We start from the raw sequence: 27,852 nt of genomic DNA on the forward strand, positions 1-27,852 counted from the left end.
TACAGGCAATGGGTACAAAATCTAACTTAAAGAAAAATGACAACCACCACACATGCAAACAAGCTTCTTTTTAATGCACAAATCTCTACAACTCCAAAGCACATTTCAGTAATAATATGTAATACATGCATACTGAGGGACTTCCAGTGCTTTATAATTTGCTTTCTTTTGCCGATCCAGGAGAGGTGGTGGGAAATATAGGGAAGACCAAAATAAACACAACCCAAAGCTTGTTGAGATTTGTATTTACAGTAAGTAAAAGCTCAAAGTCCATTTTGATATTCACCACATTTTCTTCTCTTTTTTGGGGATAATTCAAGATTGCAAAACCCTCAAAACTGGAGATGCCGTCGTGAAGGGTTTCTTTCTTTTCTCCTTTCATATTGAGCTGGTAAAAATCCAGTGGTTATCACAGAGAAAAATACAAAGACAGATGCCTTCACTGCTCTGTGTGAAAGTCTGCAGAGAGCGAGCGGTAAGGGAGAGAAGGAGAAAGAGTCTTTCTGCTAAATTCAACAGGCTGGTATGAAAGCACAGTGATTAAACACAGAGTGAGTGAGCCGTTTTCAGACCAGCCACTTCACGAGCGGAAGCAGAGCACGATATTTCAACTACTCAACTGGACACCACTGATTGGATTGGTCTCGACTCCTGAATACATTCGCATTCATTTGTAATTTTTTTCATTTTTTTTAAAAACTACAGACATAAATTCACACGTCACTGGTCAACACTTTCTTTACATCCAAATATGATTCCAGGTTTTTAAAGGGAGAAAAAAAAAAAAAAACTATTTAGCAAGACTGCTTTAAAAGAAAGGAAACATCTCTGGCACATCAGAACAATATGCAGTATTTTAAAGGAATAACCTCACCATGTTCACCGAAACAGCAGAGCTTGATCACTTGGAGTTTGGTCAGCTTCACCTTCACGTCCCTGCAGATCCCTGAGAACTGGTCACAGAGCAACAACGTGTGGTCGCCCTCGTGTGGTTAAAGAGGACTTCACAGTCACGTCAATCAAGTCATCAAATAAAACAGCAATTACAAACTAACAACTAGTAGATACTGTATCGTACAATTCGGCAACTTCAGTTTGATTTAATAACACATTTACATGATTCTGCGACTGGTATTCTTACAAAAATTCATAACGTATTATAAGAAAATAAATATTCCAATACATTAGTGCAACGCAGTAGTCCCCTCAGCGATCGCCGCCATGATTGAAAACACACCGTCCTGCTTCACGTCCACTCACTGAAAAGCTAAAAAGGAACAACATCACTACCGTCAGGAGTTTACGATGCCGTGAGCCAGAAAAAAAACGAGAAAGTTCAGAGTGCAGATGATGTCACAATTAGTAACCACAGCTTGAAGCTTATATTTCACTTGCATAACACAACTCCACTCAGCAGCTCCAGGCAGGACATCGACACAAGGCATACAGTGGAAGGTCCCGTCCCAAAACAACAGAAAAGACAGCAGCTTCAATAAAGAGTTTCCTTTAGTGTGGCACTTCGAGACCAGACACTCTTTTATCTGCCAGGCAGCCCTGATCCAGGCTGAGCACGGCCTCCACACAGTAACACCTTCGGTCGAGAGGCTCCCTTCACCCCACCTCTGTGCTTCCAGGTCTAAATGACAATGTGAAGGGAAGCAGAGGGGGAAGCTGTGCTGATCCAAATGGAGCTGAGCCAGCGCTCCTTAAATTCCTCCCGTTTCTTGTTTTTCGTTTTGGCAGAAACTGATGGGAGGTGGCGGGACGGGCAAACTGGGTAACGACACTGAATCACGAGGCCTGGGATGGGTTTTTTTTCTTTCTTCTTTACCCACCCAAGTCTCAAAGCTCCGTGGTCTCCCAGCTCACCTCCCGCGGAACCTGGCGTCATTTAGTCCCCGTGTGGATGACGGTAACAGTGGAGGGTCGTGGCCTGGGTGGCTCGGCCGACGCTGGTGGCTCCTCTCGAGTGGGAGAGGGGGCATCTGAGTCCTGATGGTACGCTTTAGCAGCACATGGCAGAGGCTCTATAGGGTGACCTGTGGGAGAAAAAGATTTCCTTCAGCAATGAATCACATGCCATTAACTCTAAGATAAAGAAAGTTGCCAACAAATAATAATGAGCACGACCACAACTGCTTGCTAGATCTCCTGTAACAATTGAACCCTGTAGTTGTAAGTTAAACGAATAAATACTAAAATATTGTAAATACTGGATTATTTAGTCATCTATACATGTTAATCACAACCCACAGTGCAGCTGATTTTTGCGTAAACAGCCCTTGAAAAACAGATCTACAGATGCTTCAGAGAAACAGTGTTTGTGAGCCTCTCTGTACGCCAATAAGAACCCATCATTTTATTCAGCTTCTGCCTTTTTATGGCTACTTGAGCCTTTATTTGATCCTGGATCACATAAATGGTAAAACCATTGATAACACTTTCATGTTGTGCATTACAGCAGAGTGATTCAACTGACAGCGTTCCTGCTGGTTATTTTTATTAGCTTTTAATTTAAAAAATAAAATAAAATCCTCACATTTGAGAAGCCGCATTGATTTTTTTCCCCTTTGTCAAAGATGTGTTTTTGTAAAAGTGGATCATTTTTATAATAACATGCAAAAGTCTTAAGACAATCTGGATTTCTCTATAATTTTCTACTTTTGGTAGCCATCAGCCAGCTGGTGGTACAAGCTGGCTGGACGCTGAACCACTCTTCTTTGCACAATTTAGATCATTTAAATGGGTTGGTTTCCTTAGTCCACAAATTTTCAATATGATTGAGGTCGAGGATTCAGGAAAGCCATTCTAGAAGGTAAACATTAGCTGTCTTTATGCATTACTACACTAGTTTTGATGCGTGTTTAGGCTCATTGTCCTGTTGGAACACCCAGTTGTGTCTAAGTTTCAAATAACTAGCTGGTGATTTGAGGTGAAGTTGAAGAATTTGGAGGAACCATACTGTTGTACCTCTAATTACTGATGACCATTTGAACCAAAAATTTTAAATTTGGATTAATCTGACCTGTTGCCACTGATTTTCAGTCCAGTACTTGTATAATGTGGAATACATCAGCCTTTTCTGTCCGTTTCCCTCCCTTAGATATGGTTTCTTAACAGTCACTCTTCTACTGAGACCATTTCTGATGCTTCAGCGAGCACTGGGCTGATCAACCGAAGCTTTGGTGGATTTTTTTTTCAGTTTCTTAAGAACGTGCCTTTCAGACTGAGTAAAGAGCAGCCAATGTCCAAATAAAAACTCTGAAAGGCTTTCAGAAAGCCTGGAGAGCTAATGCTCACGACCACTTTCAAAATCACTCCTTGTTAGGAAAATAGAAAGAAATAGGGGGGTGGTGGCTCAAGACTTTTGCACAGTGTTGTAAGCGCTGACATCAAACTAAATTCAACAAAAAATTAAATTAGGACCACATTTCACATGTTAAACTCCATTTAGACTGTTTAATTTGAAAAAACTCACAGCTCGAGAGCTTGTTAAACAGTTGTCATTTAGCTTAATGAAGTGGGCAGGAGAGTGAAAAGGCTGCGCTGAGCGTGGCGCTAAAACTGAGACGTGGTCGTGTGTGAAATGTCACTCACAGTCCTTCAGGGAGAGCGGGGCGCAGTCCACAGACTGGCTCTTGGCTGGACCTCGGCTCTGAGAGCTGGACACGGAGCTGGAGCTGGAGATGCTGCTGCCAAAGCTGGTGCCCAGCTGCAGGCGTCTCATGTGGCGGATCACAGCGGTGGCGTTAAAGGCTTGCTGTGAAGAGATGTTGTAAACAGACAAGAGTAACCAAGACAGAGAAAATATTAGAATATAGTGTTTTTTTCTTTTGTGATATTGAACAACTGAGAAAAACGAAGTCTCACCCTCCATTTGCTTTTGGCAAAGTTTTTCCTCATCTGTCGACTCACTGACTCGTGTATGTTCTTACACAGAGCAGTGTCTCCAGCAATCCTGAAAACAAAACAAAAAAACAGATCAAATATAAAAGACAATACACACAAACCAAAACAGCATTACCCAGAGGACTTATATTTGTATGTGTAAAATCCTCATGCTGTTTTCCAATTTGCTGCCGTGATTTTTTTCCCCATTCAGCGAAAACGTCTTTGATTGATGGGGCGATGTTTCAGCAGGTGCTCGCACACCGTATCACGTTCTGCCTCATTCATCACAATATCTCGGCACGAAATATCGTCAATGAAAGTCATTTCTCTCAGTTACGACACCTGTTACCGGTGTCACAAGCCACATATTTATATCAGAGGGACCACCTGCCCGAAACCTCGAAAATATGCATCGCTGGCTAAAGGACTTATTGGCCACCTCAGCTGGAGACAGCAGCCCACGCCATTTTTCTCGTTAAGCTCTGATGCAGGCCTGGGAAGACATCCCAATTGTTCATCAGAGTCCACATTCTTCGAGGATCCTTCACGACACCAGCCACTAATTGGCAGCCATTTATTCAGCAGATTTCTCTCCGAGGGCCGGCGATGCAGAGCAGAGGTGGACTCGCGGCTCGAAGCCATGGTGACAGATGACAGTGGGAGGACGAGCACTCCGTGATAAATGCGTAAGCCCGGCAATCTGCGTAACACTGCTGTGTAATCGCACCGAGATGTGTGGTTCCCTGTGATTGTCTGGATGGGACGCAGTGTGGCGACGGTCAGTTTCTCACCAGGGGTGCTGAAGGGCCTGATCGCAAGTAAATCTCTTCTCTGGATCCTTCTCCATTAGGCAGCTGATGAAGTCTTTGGCTGAGGAGGGAATTAAAAAACAAAAAGTCAAAAGTTCATCCAGATGAGAAAAAAAACTATATCATTCAGTAACAGGCTCCCACTCCTCCTGCGACCCTGAACTGGATAAGTGAATTTATATGATATTAATACAATTCTAGACAAAACGCATGTAATTAAATAGATAAAGAGAAACCAAAACTGCACAATAAATTCAGAGTTGAAGTCTCCAATTAAGTATTATTATTAGTCGACAACCATTAGAGTATTAATAGCGAATTGGTCCCAAGCCTGCATTCTTTCTAATGCCCAGCAGGTGGCAGTGAAAAGAAGTCTAAATATATGGAGGTCTATAGGAAAAATGAACTTCTGTCTCACTTGGTTTATGACCTCAGTAAACACTACCCTCATCAGTCTATGGTCTCATTCAGTAGTTTTAAGTTTTACTGAACTCAACGTGATGTTCATTTAGTAAATAATGACCCACATTAGAGTCAAAAGAGATGATGATGCAAAGTATGCTTTAAGCCGGGCCGGCATGAACATGCAGTGTCTTTAGGTTTCTTAGTGATTTCTGCCCTTTGCTCAGCAGCCTCCTTTTTTTTCCTCATGATTTAAGCCCTCATTAAACGCTTTCCTAATGAGTCTCTTGTCTCAATCCCTACTTTCATGCCGTCCATAGAATCAGAATCAGAATCAGAATCAGAATGGGTTTATTGCCAGATGTTGAGGTTTACAACATTAGGAAATTGCTGCGGTGCTTCAGTGCAGACAATAAGAATTAAAGTGCTATGTAGAAAGAAAGATATGTGCATGAGATATACATGAGATATATACATGAGAATAAGAATTATGAGTGCTACGTAGAAAGATATATACATGAGTGCAGGTGGTGATCAGTGCCAAACATGAAATGATGCAGTGACACAGCGTAGGGTCATGTGTTAGTGGCGGGGACAATCATGTGGTTATTGTTCATGTGTCCAACAGCAGAGGGGAAGAAACTGTTCTTGTGGCGAGAGGTTCTGGTGCGAATGGACCGGAGCCTCCTGCCTGAGGGGAGCAGGTCAAACAGACTGTGTCCAGGGTGAGAAGGGTCAGCTGAGATCCGGGCTGCACGCCGCAGTGTCCTGGAGGTGTACAGGTCCTGCAAAGATGGGAGTCTGCAGCCAATCACCTTCTCAGCAGAGCGCACAACACGCTGCAGTCTCTGTTTGTCCCTGATAGTGGCTCCAGCGTACCACACGGTGATGGAGGAGGTGAGGATGGACTCGATGATTGCAGTGTAGAATTGCATCATCGTCCGTGTTGGCAGGTTGAATTTCTTCAGCTGCCTCAGGAAGTACATCCTCTGCTGATCATTTATGTCCCATTTAGAGTAAAATAAAGTAAACAATAACAAGCAGGGTATTCTTTATTATCTGGCTACCCAGATGGCTACCCCGTGGCTAACATGCTGCGACCATACGAGTGTGCAGCAATGTGGGTGTCTCTGTCAGATCCACATATTGCTTGTTCAGAGATAAGATGCAATAAGGTATGCAAGGGAAGCATTTCCAAAATTATGTGCCGTGGCCCCCTGGAGAGCTGTGAAGTTACTGCAAGGTGGCTGCAAGAAGTCACTTAATGACAAAAAGCTTTTAATTTGTTTTATACGTCTTCTCTATAGAGGAAGTAAAGCTTCTACAAATTTACAATGTACATGTACAAAGCAAAGTGTCTGTAGATTAAAGTGAATCAATGAAAACACAAAGATGGAGATCCTTCATAGTCTCACATGATGATCAGAGCTGGTATTATAGGTTTGGACAGATGGCAGAAGATTTTGAGAGATTTCAGTTCGGGAATGGGCCCATGAAAGTACAGTTCTTAGAGTAGATTCCTTTTTGTTCTAAGGCTGTCGCTAGCATCCCAGCTGATTTCACAAATACACCTTGGCAAGGAAACTAGCCAGCTTGTGCTAACATTAGCTAACAAGCTCAACACACCTTTCAAATTATCATTACACCCAGTTTCAACAGACAAAAATATCAAAACTGAAAACTCTGGACTTCAAAACACACACAGAACCTAAAGGTGGCCAATTTTGATACATACACTTAGTGGCCACTTTCTTAGGTATCTGGTTGGACGCCCTTTTGCCTTCAGAATTGCTTTAAGTCTTTGCAGCACAGATTCATCAAGGTGCTGGAGACATCTCTCAGAGATTTTGATTCATATTGACATGATAGCATCACACAGCTGCTCCAGATTGGTCAGCTGTACATCTATGATGTGAATCTATTCCACTGCACCCCAAACGTCCTCTGCTGCACATATATACAGTGACTGTGAAGACCGTTTGAGTACAGTGAACTCACTGTACTGTGCTTTGAGGGAAGGAAACAGCAACTGAAATGACCCGTTGTTACAACCAAGGTGCGCACAAGAGCATCTCTGAACTGAGCATCTTGTAGCAGATGAGCTACAGCAGCAGTAGACCACAGCAGTCAGCTAAGAACAGGAAACTGAGGTGATGCTATCATTTCTTCTATTTAGTGACACAATTTACATTTTTGGATTTGGCTAACCATGGTCTAGTTATTTCTTCTACATAAAATTTCTAAGTACAGAATTCATGAAATAGAAATGTTACCATATTTCCCTCCAACACAAAGACTGACAGCTAAAACTCACCAGAGTCAGATATGTCGTCCCAATACGGCGCGTCAAACTCATAGTCTGCCTTGAGGATCTGCTCAAACAGCTTCGAATCGTTCTCATCGTAGAAAGGAGGATAACCACAAAGCCTGAAAAGATGAAGAGGGTGCGATTACACAACGACGGCCAGTGTGAAAGCCATCATCAAACTTTAACCCAAATCTAAAAGGATTTGCTGTGGTCCAATCTCATTTACAAGCAGTTTGATTTTTCGCATAGCACGCAACAAGAGGCGCCTCCGAGGGATTATGGCGAGCACATGAATACAGAGAGAGAACAGTCAGAGGCACAGACGGTGCGGGCATTCAAATTACACATGTGCAACATGATTGGGAATTTTTGCATTATTATTATTATTATTATTACTAAACTTTTTTCTACAGCAAACATCAGGCAGAAGTGTCTTTTGTTAACATCAGAAACACTTAATGACCTTAAAATTCGCTGCACTTAAGGAAAAGATCATTACACCAGGGATCGACACCACTTTGCATAATTAGGTTGGCGGCTTTGTGTAACACTTTCTACTGAAAGCCTTCCAGGCTTTGAATTATAGGAAGAGCAGCTGTTTAGACTGCTTTTATATACTGCACTTTATTACTTTTCTTAAGATATGAAATCCTAATTGTCCCCAATTGCACTTATTTTATAATTTTATATACACAAGGTCAAGAAATGGCACCAATAGTCAGCCTGCAACCACTTCAGAGATCCGGGCAGTACAGGGGTGATTCCTAATAACTTAGTTGAATCACTTAACCGCTTTTCATCTTTGTCCAATTCTTGATCTGCTCAAAAATACCGGCTTCCTAGCATTTAGCTCGTAGCATTACTGCGCACAGTACATCCTAATAGATCAGCTGACTGCATGACTAGAGAGACCGCCGTTTATCTTTCATTTTCAATCTTATTATCCATTTCATTGTGTTTGCTCACTAATATATCTCCCTTTCTTAATCAGGACACTTTGAGCAAAGAGGTTTTTAATCTCACTGAGGTTTTCCGCTCAGTTTCTGATCTGAATAAAGAGTTTCTGTTTAAATGGGGGCCTATTATGCTTATTTACAGCTCAAAGCTTCTTCTTCTTTTTAATTTAGGAACTTCACTAGAGGGGCTTTGTTTGCAAAAATCCCTACAGATTTTATGCTGGCAGTAAATAATCATTTTTAGCCATTTCGTCCCATTCACTCCTAATTGTCAAGGAATCCCCATGAGCACACTTTAGGGGAGATGCAGCTGGTTTTGGTGTTGTGGTCCATAAATAGGCTCTGTCTACTTGCTGGGTATCCCATGACTGTTGCAGATTTCCCTACATAAAAATGATAAATAAATAAATTTTAAAAAGTAGGAAGTAGAAAAACAACAAAGCTGTGAATCACAAGCTGATTCACTTTCTCATACTTTTACCTCTTTATTTGGAAGTTTGACCGTCTGTATAATAGGACAGAAACAAAGGAAAAGCATGCTCCCTGTATGAGAACTAAGGCAGAATTTTAAAATGATTACTCACAGAATATAAGCGATGACCCCAATAGACCAGCAGTCCACAGCTTTACTGTAAGGTTTCTGTGCTAAAACTTCAGGAGCTGCAACAACAAAATGTTCTTTTTTAAAAACATCATATATATTTATGCAGTAAAGCAATGCTAGCAGTTTTCTGCATGCACGATGCCACAGAGGCTGGAGGACAATGTGAATATTTGGTGGAGTGCCTGAAGCAGATGGCTAAGGTTAACCTGCAGCTACTGGCAGATTAAATTAGGTCACGTTCAGCCAGCGAGACCATCTAATTGTCTCTGAGTAAGTTTTCAGCAAAGCCAGGGCGTCAGAGGGCATCCTCACCGACGTATCCTGGCGTCCCACAGGCGGTGGCCATCACGCCACCTGTTCCCTCCATCTTTGACAGGCCAAAGTCACTGATCATGATCTTTGAATCGTCGTGAGGACTGAAATACAGCAAGTTCTCAGGCTGAAAGCATAAAAGAAGACAAAAGCTGAAACCTATGCATTTGCATGTCTGTCTGCGTTTAGTTAGAAGTCATGTCATGTGTGCGCTGGCAGCAGTTGTGGCAGTTCTTTGTCTACATTTTGCTACGAAAGACATTACTTAAGCTATTTTTAACAACTTTTTACACAGTCTCTAATTGGATTAAATCATAAAGCCGCAACATTTTACATCTAAAAGGTCAAGTCTGGACACACATGGCTGTAAACGTTAACTTGAGTGGTTGGTGGAAGGCAGCCACCAGATGATAATCAGATTCTTCCGATTAGACTGATGTTAGTCACCAAGACATTAAGATGTCAGGCAAAATGTGACATCCAGGAAGCTCTGACGGTTTTTCAGAAAAGGAAAATCCCTGACATTTAACCTTTGCGGGTCATGAGTACTGAGTATAATGGCACTCGCACAGGTTGAACAGCGGGGATTTCCTCCTTACAGGGTGACTGAAGAGGTTTCCTGGTTAAGCACTAAAAGTGCAGTCAGCTCATCAACACCAACAAAAAAAGAAGTTTGACTATGAATATCAAATACCGCAGTACCTTTAGATCTCTGTGTACTATGCCCATGGAGTGCAAATAGTTGACTGCGTCCAAAACTTGCCGAATAAGCCGACTGGCATCCATCTCTGTGTAGAAGCCCTTTTCTACAATGCGGTCAAACAGCTCGCCTCCAGACACCCTGTCAGTCCACGCACACAACAGCAGAGGGAAAGGTTACATAAAACTGTATTTGCAGTGCTTTACAAAAAGCAGGCGTAAGGCAAAGAAAGATTAAACGCATTACTGTTTTTCATTTTATGTATCACTGTTTGCTCTTTCTAATTTGATATTTCATTTTAACACCACAAATTCTTGCCTGCTTGCATTTTCCCCTTGAAGCTGCTGCACGCCTTACATGCAGCAGTGAATGAAAGGGCCCTTGCACAGGAAAAGTGTGGGCTTCTTTACTTATTTGTACCTGCACGAAAATCTCCAAACCAACACTCCGGATCGCTCAAACAGCCTTCCTGTTGAAGTTCATCCTCAGGGATTTCCTCTAAATCTCTACTGAAGCTCCTTGCATGCATTTCTATAGTTTAGTCACTTCTTGTATAATCCAATTTATGCCTGCAGTTTAAATTTGTTTAGCTTTTAGTCACTTCCCAATGTAATAGTTTTTTTATTTGATTAAAATAAACAACTTATAAAACACAACAACCTGTAAGAAGGAAGGAAAGGAAGCTAAAAATAGGCATCTTCTTGTTTGCTTCATCTGTATGAAATGATCTACTTTGCGGCTATGAAATATTGCTAAAGCTCTAAAATACCTTCTTTTTTAATTCCATCTATGATGACTCATTATGCAGCAGTCGTTTATTATTGTTTGAAACTGATGAACCAGCTATTTTCAATGACTTTAAACTGCAGCTACAAAAGACAAAACTCCCACCAAAAACACTGACTCATATTAAGTTAAGAATATGCGCTTTCATATAGTGCTACCAATAAGATTTACGTAAGTGAGACTTCGGAAACACTAAGCACCTTTGAGAGATACAAAGAGGCCGGGTAATGGATGGCTAAATTGCTGGTGCATCACTCACAAATGCTGTGAAATTATCCGGGGAGGGAAAAAGGTGTCAGAAATCATGAAGACGTGCAGTTTGCAGGAAAACGGCATAATGGCAAAGAAGAATTTCTGCAGAGTGCCTTTTATCCCACAACTTCACTCCACAGACAGCTATGCATGTGCTCCTCATTGTTGCTATAAGGATAAATTGATCATCTTTCTTGTAGACAATTGGATAAGAAGACTGATACCATCCTCCCATCTGTCCCCTAAAAGTGATTCTTAGCTGCACAGTGAGCTTAAACAACCGTGGAAACAGCCATACCCGACAATAAACACGAAAAATCTTATTAAGTAATTCATTCATGACAACAACGTGGAAAAATGGAAAAAAAAGTGCAGCTTAAAGGTCTGAGAAGTGATGGCAGAAGTGCCTTAAACCTGCTATTTTTTTGAGGAGGCTAGCAGTTAGCAACTTCTTTGGTTAGAAGTCTGCATAAATGTCTATGAGAAAATAAGCCTACTGTTCATTTGATCTACAGCCCCAGTAAACCTTTTCCTGGTGAGTCTGGCATCTCAGTAGCAAGTTTCACATGTTCATTCTGAAAATTACTTGTCCCTGTTACTCCTTGTCCCTGTTAGAGACAAGGAGGACAATATAGCAGGCTGTGCTACAATGTAAACATGAGTTATCCCTTGTTTGTTATACCCTCAGAAGCTACTGCTAAAATGCCCGAAACTTCACTTGAGGCTGGATCCAAAAGTCAAGTCAGTGGGCCCAGTTTTGGTGAATAAAACAGTAATAGCTTATCAGTCCACTACTTAGCATTTGTTAGCAAGTATCTCCTGCTGTGAGATGCACCCACCAAACCTGCTTCCCTTACTTCAGGGGTGTCCAACTCCAGGCCTCAAGAGCAGGTGTCCTGCAGGTTTTAGAGGTGTCCTTAATCCAACAAAGCTGATTTAAATGGCTAAATTACCTCCTCAACATGTCCTGCAGTTCTCCAGAGGCCTGTTAATGCAATAATCATTTGAGTCAGGTGTGCTGACCCAGGTTGATATCTAAAGCCTGCAGCACACTGGTCCTTGAGGCCTGGAGTTGGAGACCCCTGCCTTACATGATACCGCTGCACTCTCATTCAAATATCGTATCGTTTAGCTCCAAAATAAATAAATCAATAGCCCGCAAGTATCCCATATGGCAATGCTGATGTTACAAAACAGTGACTATGTCCATCTTTTATATACAGTCTATAGCCACCATCCGATTTCAAAAACACTAATATGGCAACAAGGTCGATCCTCAGCACAAGGTCTGAAAAAGGCACTTCACTGACCAGCAGATCAGCTGTCACTGTGGTTACGTCCATCTTTTATATATAGCCTGTGGATCTATGCACATCTATCACATTATCTGTGATATTTGTTTCTTTCTTAAAAATAAAATTCAGTAGTGTCCATTATAAGCATGTAGCTCCTTGTAAAATCTTTGTAAAAGCTCATGCTTTTTTTTTGCCTCTAAAGTTAAGCCAAGCTAGCTGTTCCCAAGTGTTTCCAGTCTTTATGCCAAGCCAAGATAACTCGTGGGCTCAGCTTCATGTTTACTGAACATATAAGGGAATGTCAACAATATACTGATTATTATCTCTGCAAGAAACACAAATGTGACCTAAAGTACTGCATGGAAACATACTCGTTAGTTGTTGTTGTTTTTTTTTAAATTGCACTACTCTTACAAAAATGGACTCCTGTCTCTTTAAAGCATTGCTGCATTTACTTCAGCAAAGATGTCTCAAGGATATTAAAGACACTTACTCAAGCAAAAAAAAACAAAGCAACAAAAAAACCACATTATCAAAATGACAAGCCAAATGGGAAGCAAAGAGCTGACCAGTGGTGGCTTGATGTACTTACAGCTGCATTATGAGGTACAGGTGGTTTGAGCTCTCATAGATGTCCTCCAGAGCCACTATATTCTCATGCTTTATCCTGCAGAAGGAGAAAAGAAAATTCACTTTTCTTGCTGTCAGCTTCTGTTCATTTCAGCACAGGCTACAAATGAGGTCTAATTAGACTTTTCTTTGGTTAAAATGATGCCCTGTCGACTGAAAGCCCTTTTTGCTTTCCATTATAGAATGTGTGCACGTCCACAGTTACGAAAAATGAACCTAGTGTAATGTATTGTTCATACAGGGTGGGGGAAATTAAAAAAAACCTTTTGTAAATGGCAGCGAGTGTGGGGATTCTTAGATGACACGGAGCGATGAGTCATGAACGGCAACCCCTGTTAGCAGGAGCACCTGAAGAAAATAACACAGATGCTGGGAGAGCCTGTGTCCAGGTAACCAAGATAGGGGAAAAAAAAGTGTGCAAAGGCAAGGTGATACACAGATGACAGAGCATCTTCAGAAGGGCCAGTGTGGGGGTGGAAAAAGAGGAGGCGGGGAGAGTCTCAAAGGACCAAACAATCTTCACAACTTCTCTCCTTTTCAAAGTCCAGAATGAAAATGAGGTTTCGGTTTGAGGCCTGTTAGACTAACACAGACGAGTAAAGGGTAAGAGGACGAGAAGGAAAATGGATGCGTAACCATGACAGGGAGGGGGGGGGGGAAAAGAGAGGAAGTCAAAGGATAGCAACTGTAACCAGGCACTCACTTCAAGAGTGAGTGATAACTGAGCTTCTTGCAGCAATTACCCATCAGGCCCTGGAGGAGGATGGAGTGTCACCTGGTGTCAGAGCAATCCTATCATACCCTGTAGGTGTGTGGGTGTGTGTCTATGTGTGTACACGCAAAATAAATCGATAGATGGGATTAGGTGAGGAAGTCACTTAAGCCCGACAATGACTGTTAAATAAACTGAGACTAAATAAACCAGCTCAGGGTTGCAGAGAAAGAGAAACAAGTTTCCCCAGAGGATGACACGAACCTTGCTAAACAACCCTGCAGCTGGGTCAACAAAGTTCCTCGAAAGGCCACTTGAGTCTCGCTTCATCATTCAGTGAAGTTAAAATACCAAACTTTAAATCAGAGATAAACATGGCACAGTAAAAACAATTTAACAGAGATTCTGCCAGGCTTCACTGACTTGGAGTTCAGCAATGTTAGCTTGAGATAAAAGGGTTTTTGTTTATTAAGGGCACCATCTGTCAAATATTTTTTTGTGTGTGGATTGTAAGCATAGACTGTATATAAAAGATGACCACAGTCATAATTAAATTACCCACTGGTGACTGCTTAACATTTTATGAACACCATCTTGGTGTTTTGAAACTTGATGGCATTAGCGCGAGGCGGCTCTAGCTGAGATTTTTATGGGGACAGAGCAAGTTCGTAGAGGGCCGTGAAGACCTGGTTTGGTAGCCCCTACTGTTCATTCAGCTGAATTCTATTATTATGCTTGCACTAAGCAATGCAGTTCGGTAATAATGAAAAACTTAAACATCCATCGCCTGATAAGTTACTGCAGTGCAAGTTTAATTTAATTATTTGGTTAACAGTAGCAATGTGCAGCAATCATGGTAACAAGCATGACGGAGCTGATGGGCCTGTGCAGCTCCAGCTTCTACAGCTACTTTTAAACCGCTGAAAATTGCAAAACAAATTAAATGTGTTGAGGACGTTGTGCGCTCACAGTCAGCTGTTCTAGTGTGTGGTGAGCTCATTAATTCACTTCTGCACCTAAACAACATCTCTCTCCTGTTCGCCCCCTGCTTTGCCTCTGCAATCTAGAAGATATTTTTGCACTTTTATGACTGCTACATTTCTTTATGAGTCCACTGAGCGTGTATGGTTGTAATTATGTTTAGCATGTCTGAATGGAAGTGCATTTTTCAGCTTTGTGGAATAGCAAAGTGTCTTGAGTCAAATGTCCCCCCCTGTCATAGCTAGCTGTTCGCCCTCTGTATACGCTCTGCTCCCAACCCTGAACCCAAGTCTGCTGTCTTTTTTATACAGTCTCAGTGATTGCACTGTCCTGAGGTCTGTGCTCCAGTTCTGGTGCATGAAATTCTACTTTATGAGTCAGGTTCTTTTCCAGATTAGCAAGTCTCTGTATCTGTGCAATGTGCAGTCTTCTCACGAGCTTGGAAGCATTAGCTGATAACTAGGGCACCGCATCATCCAAATAGGGTCACTTCTGGCATTTTACATGCAGCCTATGTGAGGTACCTACTTCCTTAGGACGGCAATTTCGTTTTCAATGCTCGTCTCCTTCCCCTTGAGCGCTTTTTTCGGGATACACTTGATTGCAACCATCTTCCCCGTGGCCTTCTCCCGCGCCATCACCACTTCAGAAAACGCACCGCTGGAAGAAAGCAAGACAGAAAAAGAGAAAGAGTCCTGCTTTATATGCGCTCAGACAATATTGACACATCATCAGTGAGTAGATAGGGGGCACTCAGAGGCACACAGGCCAGAGTACACAAACGGCATATTGGGAATATTTACTGAGAACTGGCCAAGTCCCCGACTATGGCCAGCAGCCTTCTGTGCTGGCGTACGCTTGACGCTTGCGCGCAGCCAAAAGCACAGCAAACACTTTTAAAACCTCGAAAAACACCCATTTAGGATGGCAGATAGCGTGTCTTCCTCTGCCATCTGCTTCCATACGTGAGCGCCTTTAAAAACAAATACCAAATTAGGGGAATATTTGCTCAAGCAATCTGTATCTGTTGCCATGATACCACATAGATAATAAAGCTTGCTGAGCAGGAAGCGTGGTGACTTTTTTCCTTGTTTTTATTGCACACCTTCAGGATGGTTCGATGTCAAGCTCTTAAAGATTTACTGGGTCACGTGAGCTGGGCTTATTATGATCTAAAAGGCAGATTATTGATTAGCACACAGTCTTACAACTCTAATGTCTTTCATTAGGATTAAAGGATAACACAGAGGAATTATTATTCAAAAAGGTGGTGCTATAATATATCATGTAATTATTATAAGAAGACTCCTTATGACAAAATTACTGAGTTTCTTTTACTCAAGTTGCAAAATCAACCATCACATTTAAGCCCAAAATAGTTTGAAATATTTAGGTTACTTTCTGTATGTTCCTTTTACATCTGAAGGAGCAGACATTAGGGCTTCCTCTTGCAAGTATATCTATATTATCCACTTTTCCGGTTTCTACGTGCTTTTACATGTTGTTCTTATTGTAATGTTAGAGTATTGGTCGGTTCTCGGTTGGTGAGAACGGGTCTCCACCGGAAGATTCTGGCAGCAGATCCAGAGCACAGTAAAGACCACAGACACCAGCTGCAATTCAAGATAAAGGAACTGGAGTCTGTGCAACCTGCAGGATGAGCTCCTTCCTGGAGAGGCATCTGAATGATAAATGACTACTACTAAAGTACCACGGCCAGTAGGGCTGTGCCACATCATGTTACTGAATTTCCCGGAGGAACCCACCCGAGGGATTAATAAAGTTTCATCTATGTTGTCTGCAACAATACCAAGTTTAGCAACAAAATCCATCTACATGCAGGCTATAACGAAACAAGCCCAGGCATGTCTGAGACGGAGAGTCCATGTCCGCCTGACAACAGTTTAGTTCTTCAAGTACTAAATTGTTGTCACAGCTGCTCCAACAAAGCATAGTATGTTTCAAAATATGCAAGAAAACAGTTCCAGCTAAAGATGGAAACAAAAAAATGCTTCACAGAAAGAAAAATATCCACATCATTTATTACAACCAGGCTACCGAGGAAGAGCTGCTACAGCTGGCGACGCGTCACCCCAGGAAATAAATGTTTCTCTCGTGCATAGATGATGAGTATAGGCAGTAGGTTAAACTCCCTTCAACCCAACGCCATAACCTGATGTGCACCTCTCAAGAAAAGTAACTGCACATCGGGTTATGTGGACACAGCACGCTGAAGTGGTTTAGATTTCCCGCTGAAGCATATTTTTTTTCAGTTTTATTAGGTGACAGTACTGACAAGTTTTTTTAACTATTGTCAAAACTGGAAACTTGTTTCAATAGATTCACACTACTAATTGGGAAGTACGTGATATTAATGGCAGCTCATTGGAAAAGAAGGAAAATGCCCTTCGTTTATTACATTACTGGATCAAAATTAAAGTCTATGTGTGGCTATACAGAAAGTGAAGATCTACAGTGTTCCTAAACCCAGTGCGACTAACATCAAAGGCTCCATTATGTTTTCATAGTGTAATCACCACCTCCCAACAGGCTGTAAACTCAGCGCCACTGGCTGCAGTAAGTCCCACCATGGCCATCAAATCCACGCTAATCCCCCATCCCTCCCTCTTACAGAGGGGGGAGGGTCAGTCAGTATCGTGGTACACAAACAGAGGCCTGTGTGGGCAAACGCACACTACTTTGTTGCAAAGCCATGCTCCAGGTGTGATGAGGTGGAGTGCACTCACCGCAAACAGAACGGTGAAGGCTGGAAGCGTGCGCCCTTCTGACTTGACCTCATTCTGACATATGATGTGGGACCATATGCAAATTCAAGGGCTTGTGCAGGTGAATGAGTTGGTGCACTACTTGCTGGCCTGTTACAGCACTATCTTCCCACCACAGCTGCTGCTGCCATTAAGGCAATGGGCGTCATTCTTATTCAGCACACGCCACCAATTTCCACAGCTGTACGGACATTCGAAGTGCAAAATTCCTCCGCCATCAGCACGCGCCGCCTGACAAGCAACTCTCGAGCGTGGTTTTTCAGAGCATGTGTTCTGCTTTCTGCAGCAAAGGAAACACAATGAAGAAAACCACAGGAAGCCTATGAACTCACTGAGAGAGCATGGTTAAGGGTGTATAACACGGTTTCGGTCCCCCTTGCTCACTAGACTGACAGGCAGCAACATCACTTCCTGTGAATGACAACTTACAATGTCAATGCATGAAGCATGACAAACTGTGCTGCAAGCTCTGACTCAATTAATTCTATTAGTTCATCATTCACAGGAAATAATACGTGTGATCTCTGCTAGAAGCATGCATATGGCAATGCTGCTGCCCACACACTGCGTGTGCACATGCATACACATGGATGCAGTTATGCAAGAATTAAACTGATCAGACAAAAACTAAGTTTGCCAAGTAAAAAACTATTAAAGCAAAAGTGATGAATATTTTCAAGCTCCATGTTTCAGATTTGAGAATTGACCTACTCCAATCTAGCAAGTGGAATTAGTTTAGTATTTTATAAGCTGCATAATTAACTGAGGAGTGACAATAATCATTAGCGAAAGTGCAACTTAACTAAACAGCCATTTGGGAGCAGCACTAAGTGATGAGAGAAAGAGTCATCGAAATTGGACCCTTTATTGAACCTTATCTCAATATATTACGCACAATGAAAATGACTGTATGCCTGCAAACTGTTCCTGACCCAGTGTCAAAGACTGCACAATCAAGTCAGCACACTGACTCAATAATGTCTGAATTTTAAGTTCCTCCCAGAGCCACAGAGCTCCCCGTTTCGCTGCTCTTGGATGACAGAACGAGCTGTGTGTGACAGTCTGCAGTCACACAACACCACCATGTGCAGATATCCAACTCAAACTGGCTGACTAATGCGAAATGTGGGCTGCTCTCTGTATGAAACCAGAGGCTGATGCTGCAGATGCAGATGCAAAGCGAGCCTCCTATCTCTCATCTAGAAGAAAAAATAAATAAATTCTAGGCCACGACCTCAGCTGGTTGTTCTTGGCGATTATAAAAATGCGGGGCAATTTTGACGGCGTAAGTACGTTCATGGAGGAGGTGGCGGGCTTTGACAACAGAGCCTTGCTTACTGATATTCACAGACGGTGCCTGCATTGTGTTACTGCGGGGTAATCACACTGATTCATCTTGTGTAAGATGCATTAGAGCGGGCAGTTACGCAACATATGGGATGGAAGAGTCGGAAGTCGATAATCCAGGTAAGGTAATACCTAAAGTCATTCCTGAAAAGTGAGGCGACACCTTTAAATCAGACACAGAAGCGATGATGAAACCTGAGTCGAGTTCGAAATCAGTTCAGGGAAACCTTGTGGGCTCCCTCATTAAGACTGGAAACCAAAATCTAAAGTCAGGCTTGTAGGATACAACATTTTCTCGCAGAAGGCTAAACTGCTACGATGGTGGCTTAATTTTACAAATTTTCAGCCACGATCCCTCAAAATCTGCTATCATCAGTGTGCAGTCTTTTATTGTCTATGTGGAACACATAAAGTAGTGCCCTTCAGCCATAAATGAAACCATAGAAAGTCTGGTGATTACGCTTCTCCACAAAGATGAGTCAGGCCTTGAGCACACAAACTTTCACAGGACCTGAAAATGCATTACAGAGAATGAACACACTACACAAGAATTTCTAAAGCCTAAATTGTTCATCAGTCCACAATAAGGCAACGTGTCCACAATGGAAATTCAGGAGTGTTACTCCTCTCCCTAGGAGTGGGTGTCCTGCAAAGCTCGCACCAAGAGAACAGCGTGTAATCCTGAACGAGGTGATAAAGAACCCGAAGTAACAGCTAAGCACCTGCAAAAATCTCTACAACTTGTTAAAAATCCCATTATTAGGGGGAAAAATAAAATTCTGAATAGAAATGATGTTAATGGAAGGACATGAATGTTCCACCAAACTTCTGGGATGTTCTGCAGGCAAGGTGAGTTAGAAGCTGAATATGGCACACTATGTTTGAAGCTTAGTTGAGGGAACAATGAAAAAGCAAGAACTTTTAGAGGAAAGTGCGATGTGAGGAGAGGTTGGCAGATGCAGATATGACAAAAATGACCTGAAGCAAACCACTGAACGGTCAAAAGAAAAAGACAAAGATTCAACATCATTGCCCTGATGTTAACCAATATGGGATGCTGTGACAAGACCTGAAATAAGAGAAATTTTGATGATATCTGACTGTTGTCCAAGTCTCGTCAGCAGCTGTAGGACTCATCTAATGGAGGTTGGTGCTACTAATGGAGCATAAGCTGCATCTGTGAGCTTGCAAAATACATCCAGTCCCTTTAAAACTTCAAACTTCTGGGACTGATCTGGTCAGTTAAGCAGAGGGGTTTGTTAATCAGTTTCAGCTGCTTTGGTGTTATTAGGTAGTTCGGCTCCACCCGGATGGCATATCAATATGTGCCATCGCCAGAAGGTCTGCTGTGTCTCTCAGCACAGTCTCAAGAGCATGCAGGAGATTTCAGGAGAGGTAGTTACTCCAGGAGAGCTGAAAAGGGCCGAAGGTACTTAACCCATCACCAGGAACGGTATTTACTCGGTTATGGAAAGAGAAACTGGATCAGTACTGCCAGAGAACTACAAAATGACCTCCAGCAGGCCACTGATGTCAGAAACAGAGTTCATGAGGGTTGTCTGAAGGCCGACGTCCACCACTGTGGAACCCAACTGGCATTTACCATAGATTACCACAACTGGCAGGTCGACCTGTGAATAAACTAGAAATTAACAGTTTTTCAACAAAAATGAATCTGGCTGAATCAACTGACAGAAGAGTTTGCCACTTACTGAATGAAGAGATTTAGCACTTTAGTAATAGAAAAGAAAAATGCAAAATATTGTCTGTAGTAGAGTAGGCTGAATATTTTAATGTTGGGTTCTGGTTTAAGAAATGCCAGTTTGCAGAAAAATAAATCAAACATTCCCTGCAGGAGGGGGATTTCTCTCCAACCAGCCAAAAATGGCTTTCTGCCTGTTAAACGAACTCGACTAATACATCCAGTGAAATCCAGCAGCTGTTAAGGTCCCTACAAGTGGAGCTGGGAGCCATTATTCTAATACCCTGTGGACCTCAGGCTACTTTCCAGTAATGTGCAATTTGAGGTCACTGGACTGATGATGAAAAAGAGAGCGATGGTCAGTTTACAGGCTGTTAAGAGCTACTGGTGCCCACAAAGAGCTGAAAAAAAAAAGGTTTCTGCCAAATATTTCCCAAGAGCACAAGATAATCTTCTCTGAAACCACAGATCAGTCTGTCAGATAGCAGCTGAATTATTTTAATAAGTGCAATTACATTTCCTGTGCTCTGATACAGGGCAGCTTTGTATCCTTCCAACTCTCCGAGTACACTGGATAACACAACATGGCTGTGCAGGCATTCACTGCGGTCAGAGGTGCCACGGATGCAAATGGAAATGTCTGTGCACAGTCAGTGTAGATGGAGAACAGCAGTGATGGTGGGAAGTGGTAAACAGTCTTCTTCAGGCAGAGCAACCAAGGTCCTCTATCATCCTAGTTGCCTAGCTTCCACTTTCACGGCATTCATGCAGCTTTCAAGGACCCAACTTGTTTCAGAGAATTATCAATGCACAGAGGCAACAACAGTCACTTCAAAACCAACAAGTGGGGCTCTGTGAGAGGACAGCTCAGTTTAATATTGGTATTTATTTATGAATGTCAAACTTAGAGAAAAAAAGATAATTTTCCTAAACTGGAAGCTAAGTGAGGACAACTTTGACACTGCAATTTCAGAATGTGGGATGTAGAACACATCACAAAACACTCAAAGCAGATGTAGTTGGAAAGCATTTTGGACTGCATTTGAGCCACAAAATGTAGGGAAATAAATAATGTTTTAGAAGATTTGCTTTAGTGAAGTACAGGTGTGCAGTGCTCTATGCAGTCCTGTGAAAGTGCTAGGCACACCATTACTGCTTCCACGGGAACTGATAGGGTAAGTAGCAGCCAAGAGCTGATAATCAAATACACTTGATTAACTGATCATCAGCAAGCGGGAGAACCTCTATAAAAGGAGAAGTTCTGGCAGTTTGCTGATCTGGAGCATTAAGGTGTGCATTAACACAATCCAAAGTCTTCCCAGGAGTGGACGTCCCAGCAAATTCACCCAAAAATCAGACCATGCAATGCTCAAAAAACTGCAAAAAAGCCAAATATCTGCAGGTCTCAGTTAGCATGGAAAATGTTAAAGTTTATGACAATATGATTACAAAAAGACAGAACAAGTCTGGCTTGACAGGACAAAGCTTCTTCTCTCAGAAGAACCTGGTAACACAAGTTAGCTTAGCAAAGTTACATCTGAACCAATCACTTCTGCAACAACGTCCTTTGGACAGATGAGACCAAACAGGAGATCTTTGCTCATAATGAAGATCAAAGCAAAGCATATCAGCACAAACACCTCATATGAACTGTCAAACACGGTGGTGGAGGGGTGATGATTTGGGTTTCTTTTACAAACACAGGACCAGAGGCATGTACGACAAAGCAGAATTATATCTTATCCAGCTAACTTTGTGGTTACCGGGGTTTTCTGTACTTACAAAGAACAATCATTTCTTACTAGGGTGCATCCCCCATAGTAACTTATTCTGCAAACCTAGCCTGCTCAAGGAGTTGAAAATCAACAGGTATGAAATCACCGACTATTGACCAATCAATTCTCTGGAAATCAGCATCACTAATCAGCAGCAAGATCGATTTTTATTAGTGTCTAAAGTTTTTGTGTTTCCCAAATGAACATCAGTAATAAATACAGATTCTTAGATGCTGTTTTCTTTCTTGACTTTTTCAACTTTTTTTTTTTTTTTTTTTACCAATAGGCTGTAAACAGTCTTGCTATTCAATATGCATCAATAGATGAATCAAGTCACCTATTTGTTCCTTTGGACTTTATATCAATCACAGGTAGACTAAGCCTACATTTGAATTCTGTTTTTGTATTTACATGCCATTAGAACATTAAACATCATTGGGGCTTTCGATGAAAGAATAAAAACTAATGGTCCAATGAGATCATAATCCATCAGATTTTCCCACAGTTGGCAAACAGAATAAATTTTATTAATATAAAAGTTCTTTTCCACTTTTACTGACCACAAAAGGAGATCGATCAAAACAAATAAATGTGATTGGTCAGATGATGCCAGCACCACCCCTTTCATGTGAACTTGCTCGTATCTAGATCAGGACAACCAGGGTTAACATAGCGAGTTGATAACACTGGCTTCACACAAAGCTGGTTAAGGTAAGTGGATCCAGGTAACTGGAAAAATACCCTCTGCATGTCGGGTTTTCCTTCATTGTACCTGGGCACGTTGCAGTCACCGAGTTAACCATGAACTCATCTGCATCCTAAAGTACTGTAAAGTGAAATGTGAAGCCATGTTTTCAAAGCTTGACTGAAAAACTGCTGAAAACAAAAAGAATCAAGGTGGTGCAATGGTCCAGTCCAAGCCCAGACCTCAAGCCCATTGAAATGCAGTGACAGGACATTAAGATAGCTGTGCATAAATAAATGCCAACAAACCTCAATGAACTGAAGCAGACAAGGGGGACAAAACTCCAAAATTCCTGCACAATGATCTGAGAAGCTGATGACGCCCCATGGAAAACAACCACTAGTGTGTGAATGTGTGTGTGAATGGGTGGATGACAGGTTGTGTAAAGCGCTTTGGGGTCCTTAGGGACTAGAAAAGCGCTATACAAATACAGGCCATTTAAACATGCAAGCTCTAAGGAGCCTGAAAAGAAAGTGACTGGACTAATTTAAATTTCTTGAAGACATTTCATCTTTTATCCAAGAGACTTTTTCCAGTTCTAAAACCAAACGCTGGAGAGTCCCAGGTATTTAAACCTTATCGGCATTTAAGAACCTGTTCCTTAGACCACCATGACCTGGATGACTGAGAACCTACAGATTTACTAAACATGCAGTTTTTATATCCCATTGACCTCCGACAGCTATGGTTCACCCCTATTCATTTAGAAAGGGGTCCTCAAATAACTCCTAATAAGCATTACCAAAATGGCTTGCTTTAAAAGAACGGGTTCATTCTCAAGTCTCTCATAAAGTCGGGAGGAAGCTGCTGGTGGAGACCAAAACAGAACAATTAAACTGGGGTTAATATTAAGCCTCTGTTCATCAAGTGGACACAAACGTAACTCAACCTGAAGAGAAATGTGGCCAGTGTGTTAACAGTAAGTTCAAAATTTTAAGCTTTAAAGATAATAAACTATGTAACAGACACATTATCTATATCAAACTCATCTGTGGCATTAAATACAATCCAATTATCGGGTTGCTGAAGTGTCTCACCTCACTGCATCTTACATAAGACTCACTTATACAAGAAATCTTGCATAATGGACTTAAAATGTTTACACAATGGGGAAAATAGCGTGCTGACAGTCAGACTCTAGTATGTTAGTAATATCTCAGTCAAATACTTCAAAATCTCACAACTCTTCGCCCACTGGGATGTCTGAAGCTGCACTCGGGTAACGTCAGCTTACTTAACTTGCTCCAACAGGCTATCAAGCAGCTTAGGGGCCTAAAATTAGGCCAAAGTCGAGCAGAGCTGAAGTGATGAGGACTACCTTTCAGTGGTGAAGATCTCATTAAATCAACAACAACAAAAGAGCTGGGAGAGAAGAGCGGCCAAGACCATTATAGTGTCACGGCCACAAGCTTCCTGTTCTAAAAGTCCTATCAGTTTCTGATCAGCCGCTCTGGCCTCCAGCTACTGTTCGGATCTCATCTCTTTGTTCTCGTCTTGTTCGCACCGATGTGAACTTTCTTTGCAAGAGGGCATCCAAGCATCTCAGAAACAATGCGGGCAGTCGTTGCAAAGAAACATTCACCTCCTTTATCTCAGGAGGTGTGATCATGTGCGTTTGAGAAAGGATCAGTTGACAAAGAGCGAGCGAGTGAATTCGACAAAGTCGAAAGCTGACGGCAGCTCGCGGCCCTTGCTGTCGAGGTAGGGCTTCATGTGTGACAGACAGTAGTCTGCCTGCTCTTTAGTCAGGTTCTGGTAGAGCTCCTCTTTAGTGACGTAGGGTTTGTTTTCAGCGCTGAGGGCTCGGAAGGCGCTCTCGATCTCCTCACTAGACTTGACGTTCTCAGTTTGAGAACGATAACACATTCAGAGCGTTTCGAAGAATAAAGGTGACAAGGTTAAAATGCAAAGATCCACTCCAAGCATGAAATGCATGATTAAAGATCAGTAAAATTAACTTTAACAGGCAGAATAGCCATTAGTCCAATGTTACTATGCATCAGGTTCTTAGGTTTGCCATTGTAACATAAGAAGGAAACACTTGTGAAAAGCACATCAGAACAAGAGCACAGTAAATTTTTTAATGAGCTTTCCATGTTTTCTTTGGCAGCAGGACACTTCCAGAGGGATGATCCCTCTCGGACAGCGATTTGGAAGCCTGACAACTGAACCAACAGTTGAAAGGTGGAGCAAGAGGAGGAAGAGGAAGACAATCTGTCCCCTCCTTCGACCAGCAGCACTTCCTCTTCCATTTTAATCCCCAGCGAAAGCTGCGAGCTCGCTGGGCTTTTGTGCCCCAGGTGGCCTGTTGTGAACCCGGGAGTGCAACAACAAGCCACTTCCTGATTAAGACGCGTAGGAACAAGTAAAAATGGCCCTCACTCGAATTCAGCCAGCCAGGCAAGAGGAGTACACGCTGTACGGTGTGTGCCATTACAACCGAGTGCTGACGAACCAGCCCCGCAGATGTGTGCTGGGTCGTGGGCGGAGGGTTGTGTGTTCCTCCAACCTGGCCATTGTGTGGACAGTAAGTCTCAGTGAAGATGATGATGATGATGATGATGATTCACTGGTCTTATTCAGAGGCTCGTCACACACAAATGAAAGCCTTGCGGGGGGGGGGGGGGGGGGGGTGAAAAAAAACAGAAAAATCAGAATTGCCTCTAGGCAGGAATGTCTGACTGTTTAGTCCAGCAGCTGAAGTGTTGAGTGCGCTTTATGAATCACCAATCTCAGAGAATTTTATGATGCTGCTAGAAAAAAACCAAAAACAAAAGAAAGCACAGCAGATCTGCAGTCACGCTGAACAGCTCAAGTTTCCCCCAAAATGAGAGGATGATGATAGGATACAGACTAATCAAAGTTTACACAAGGGGACGATGCTCCGAAGAACAAGCCACATAACCATAGTGACCAGAGACCTGTCTTTTTGTTTTTTTTACTGTGCTTCACACCAGTTTCAGCTAAATTAAAGAAAACAAACACGTTTCCTTGGGGAGACTCCATCCCTCAGCATCTCATAACAACATCAACACCACAATGACTACTTCTCAGGAAAGAGGAGGGGGAAACCATCTCTCTGGGGGGGGGGGAGCAGAGCAGCGAGAACTGCACTCTGTTAAACGTGTGATAACACCTAGCAGTCTATCACAAGGCTGCTTGGATCGTGTGAGCACGACCTGCTCTGGCTGTCTCCTGTCGCTCATTCACTCAGGCTCTTCTGTCTGTGCTGCATGACTTATTCAAAGAAGAAAAAGGCATGAAGTCAGGCAGCACTAACAGCAGACCAAAATAAACTGTGGAATTCGCCTGCTCTGTGGTCCAAGGGCAAGGGACTAAGTTCAGCCAAAGATGAGGGGAGTGGAGGAGTGGAGGGTGGGGAGGGGAGGTTTCCCTAAAAACAAGTCCACACAAACCAGAGCACAGCAGTTTACTGTACAAACAAGAATCTGCCACAGTGACACAGATCCATAAAACCCCAGACGTGATCTTTCTCAGCTCAAATACATCCCTCTGTTTGGAGAAGAGAGTCAAGAAGCCGACAGAACAAGGCACAACACCCACTAAAGTCCTCACAGATGGCCCCCTTAATTTGGGGGAGCTGATTTCTTCATCATCATCATCATCATGTAATGCAAAAGAGGCCCCCGCTGTCTTTGTCACAGTTGTGCCGATAAATAAATGTCAGCCTTAACAAAGCTCTGGATACACGCGTCAGTCCTGGGAAAAAACATAAAAGCAGAAACATGCCGCAGTAGTTTCTGAATGAACCATGACATAACGGGGAGGGGGGGCATCACGCGAGTCTGACTTCACACATGATTAAGATCCCCTTCTCCCCCCCCCCCACACACACACACACACACACTGAACAATAAACTCATCAGGCTCCAGGTCTGGGTTTAAAACGCCTCTATCAGCGGGCTGTAAGTTTCTGCCTGCGTCTGTCACCGTCAACCAGTTAATTCAGCACACATTCAACAGCTGTCAGTCAGCGCTCATTTCCGCCAAAACCGCTACACTGTGGCATTGTTGTCTTGACACCAATTTGCACAAGTGGACACAAAGTTGTTGGTTTTCTGTTGTTGTTTTTATCCGCCCGCAAAGCCTGCGTGTATCGCGTTACTCACGTCCCAAGGACTTCCTTGAAGTCAAAGATTTTCTTGATGTCATCGACATGCTTTTTCCAAGATCCATCGCTGGACTCGCCGTTTTCTTTCGCCATTTCGCGCAGGGGTGGGGGGAGGAGAAGAAGAAGAGAGAGAGACAGAGAGAAAGAGGCTGCCGGAGGATCACCAGTCGTCTCACCCAACCCAGGAAAAAAAAAGAAAAGAAAAGTAATGCACTTCTCTATTTCGCCAAGGGCTTCCTGGCTTTCTGTCAGCACAGTCTATCTTGCCTCCTGAGCCCTTGCATGCAGTCAGGCAAACCCAAAGGGGGTGTGGGGGGAGGTATGTCCTACTCCGAGAGGTTATTTCACTAATCTGTTTGACGTAGCGGATCCCAAGCCTGAGCTTCCCCGGTGCTCAGATCACTGTGACGGGGGAAACACAGGCTCTCCCCCTCCTCCTACCCCGGGCGGGATTCAGTCAGTGTTCATGCGGCGATGCTTTGAGCAGAGGACGGGCTACTTGCAGGAGGATGACACTTGGCAGTCGCATCCGAGCTGCTGTGCCATCGAGTCACACCGACCGCCCTGTGGTTGTTATAGCAATAGGAGGAGTGGGAGGTTGCTGCTCCCGCCTATCTATCTGACAGCGCAGGCAGCGATTTAAGTGTTCGCATTGCAGCAAATCACCGGCCCGCTGGAAAGTCCTGGAGTCATCGGTGTCAGCGTCCGTCTGTGCGGCAAAAATAGA

At 42.8% G+C, this 27,852-nt stretch overlaps 1 protein-coding gene across 1 annotated transcript; it reads right to left on the reverse strand.

Annotated features, from left to right (window-relative positions):
* Positions 1 to 53: 53 nt before the first annotated feature.
* Positions 54 to 27,852, reverse strand: camk1db (calcium/calmodulin-dependent protein kinase 1Db). Its single transcript, XM_085282611.1, has 11 exons — positions 27,124 to 27,852; positions 15,167 to 15,298; positions 12,908 to 12,982; positions 9,985 to 10,123; positions 9,283 to 9,409; positions 8,951 to 9,026; positions 7,417 to 7,529; positions 4,683 to 4,761; positions 3,871 to 3,958; positions 3,598 to 3,760; positions 54 to 2,039 (listed from the first exon to the last, which is right to left on the reverse strand). Exons 1-11 carry the CDS (start codon positions 27,216 to 27,218, stop codon positions 1,888 to 1,890), a joined length of 1,239 nt encoding a protein of 412 aa, XP_085138737.1. The 5' UTR covers positions 27,219 to 27,852; the 3' UTR covers positions 54 to 1,887.

This window comes from Mchenga conophoros, linkage group LG7, assembly GCF_057382185.1.
Source record: "Mchenga conophoros isolate Kocher_MC1m ecotype Shallow Benthic linkage group LG7, M_conophoros_male_GT1.1, whole genome shotgun sequence".
Classification (NCBI taxonomy): domain Eukaryota; kingdom Metazoa; phylum Chordata; class Actinopteri; order Cichliformes; family Cichlidae; genus Mchenga; species Mchenga conophoros.

Coding starts and splice junctions, on each gene's coding strand:
- camk1db (XM_085282611.1), bottom strand. CDS start 27,218: ATGGCGAAAGAAAACGGCGAGTCCAGCGATGGATCTTGGAAAAAGCAT. Junction 15,299..27,123: donor TTCAAGGAAGTCCTTGGGAC/GTGAGTAACGCG, acceptor GCTTTCTTCCAG/CGGTGCGTTTTCTGAAGTGG. Junction 9,410..9,984: donor TAGTACACAGAGATCTAAAG/GTACTGCGGTAT, acceptor TTATGCTTTCAG/CCTGAGAACTTGCTGTATTT.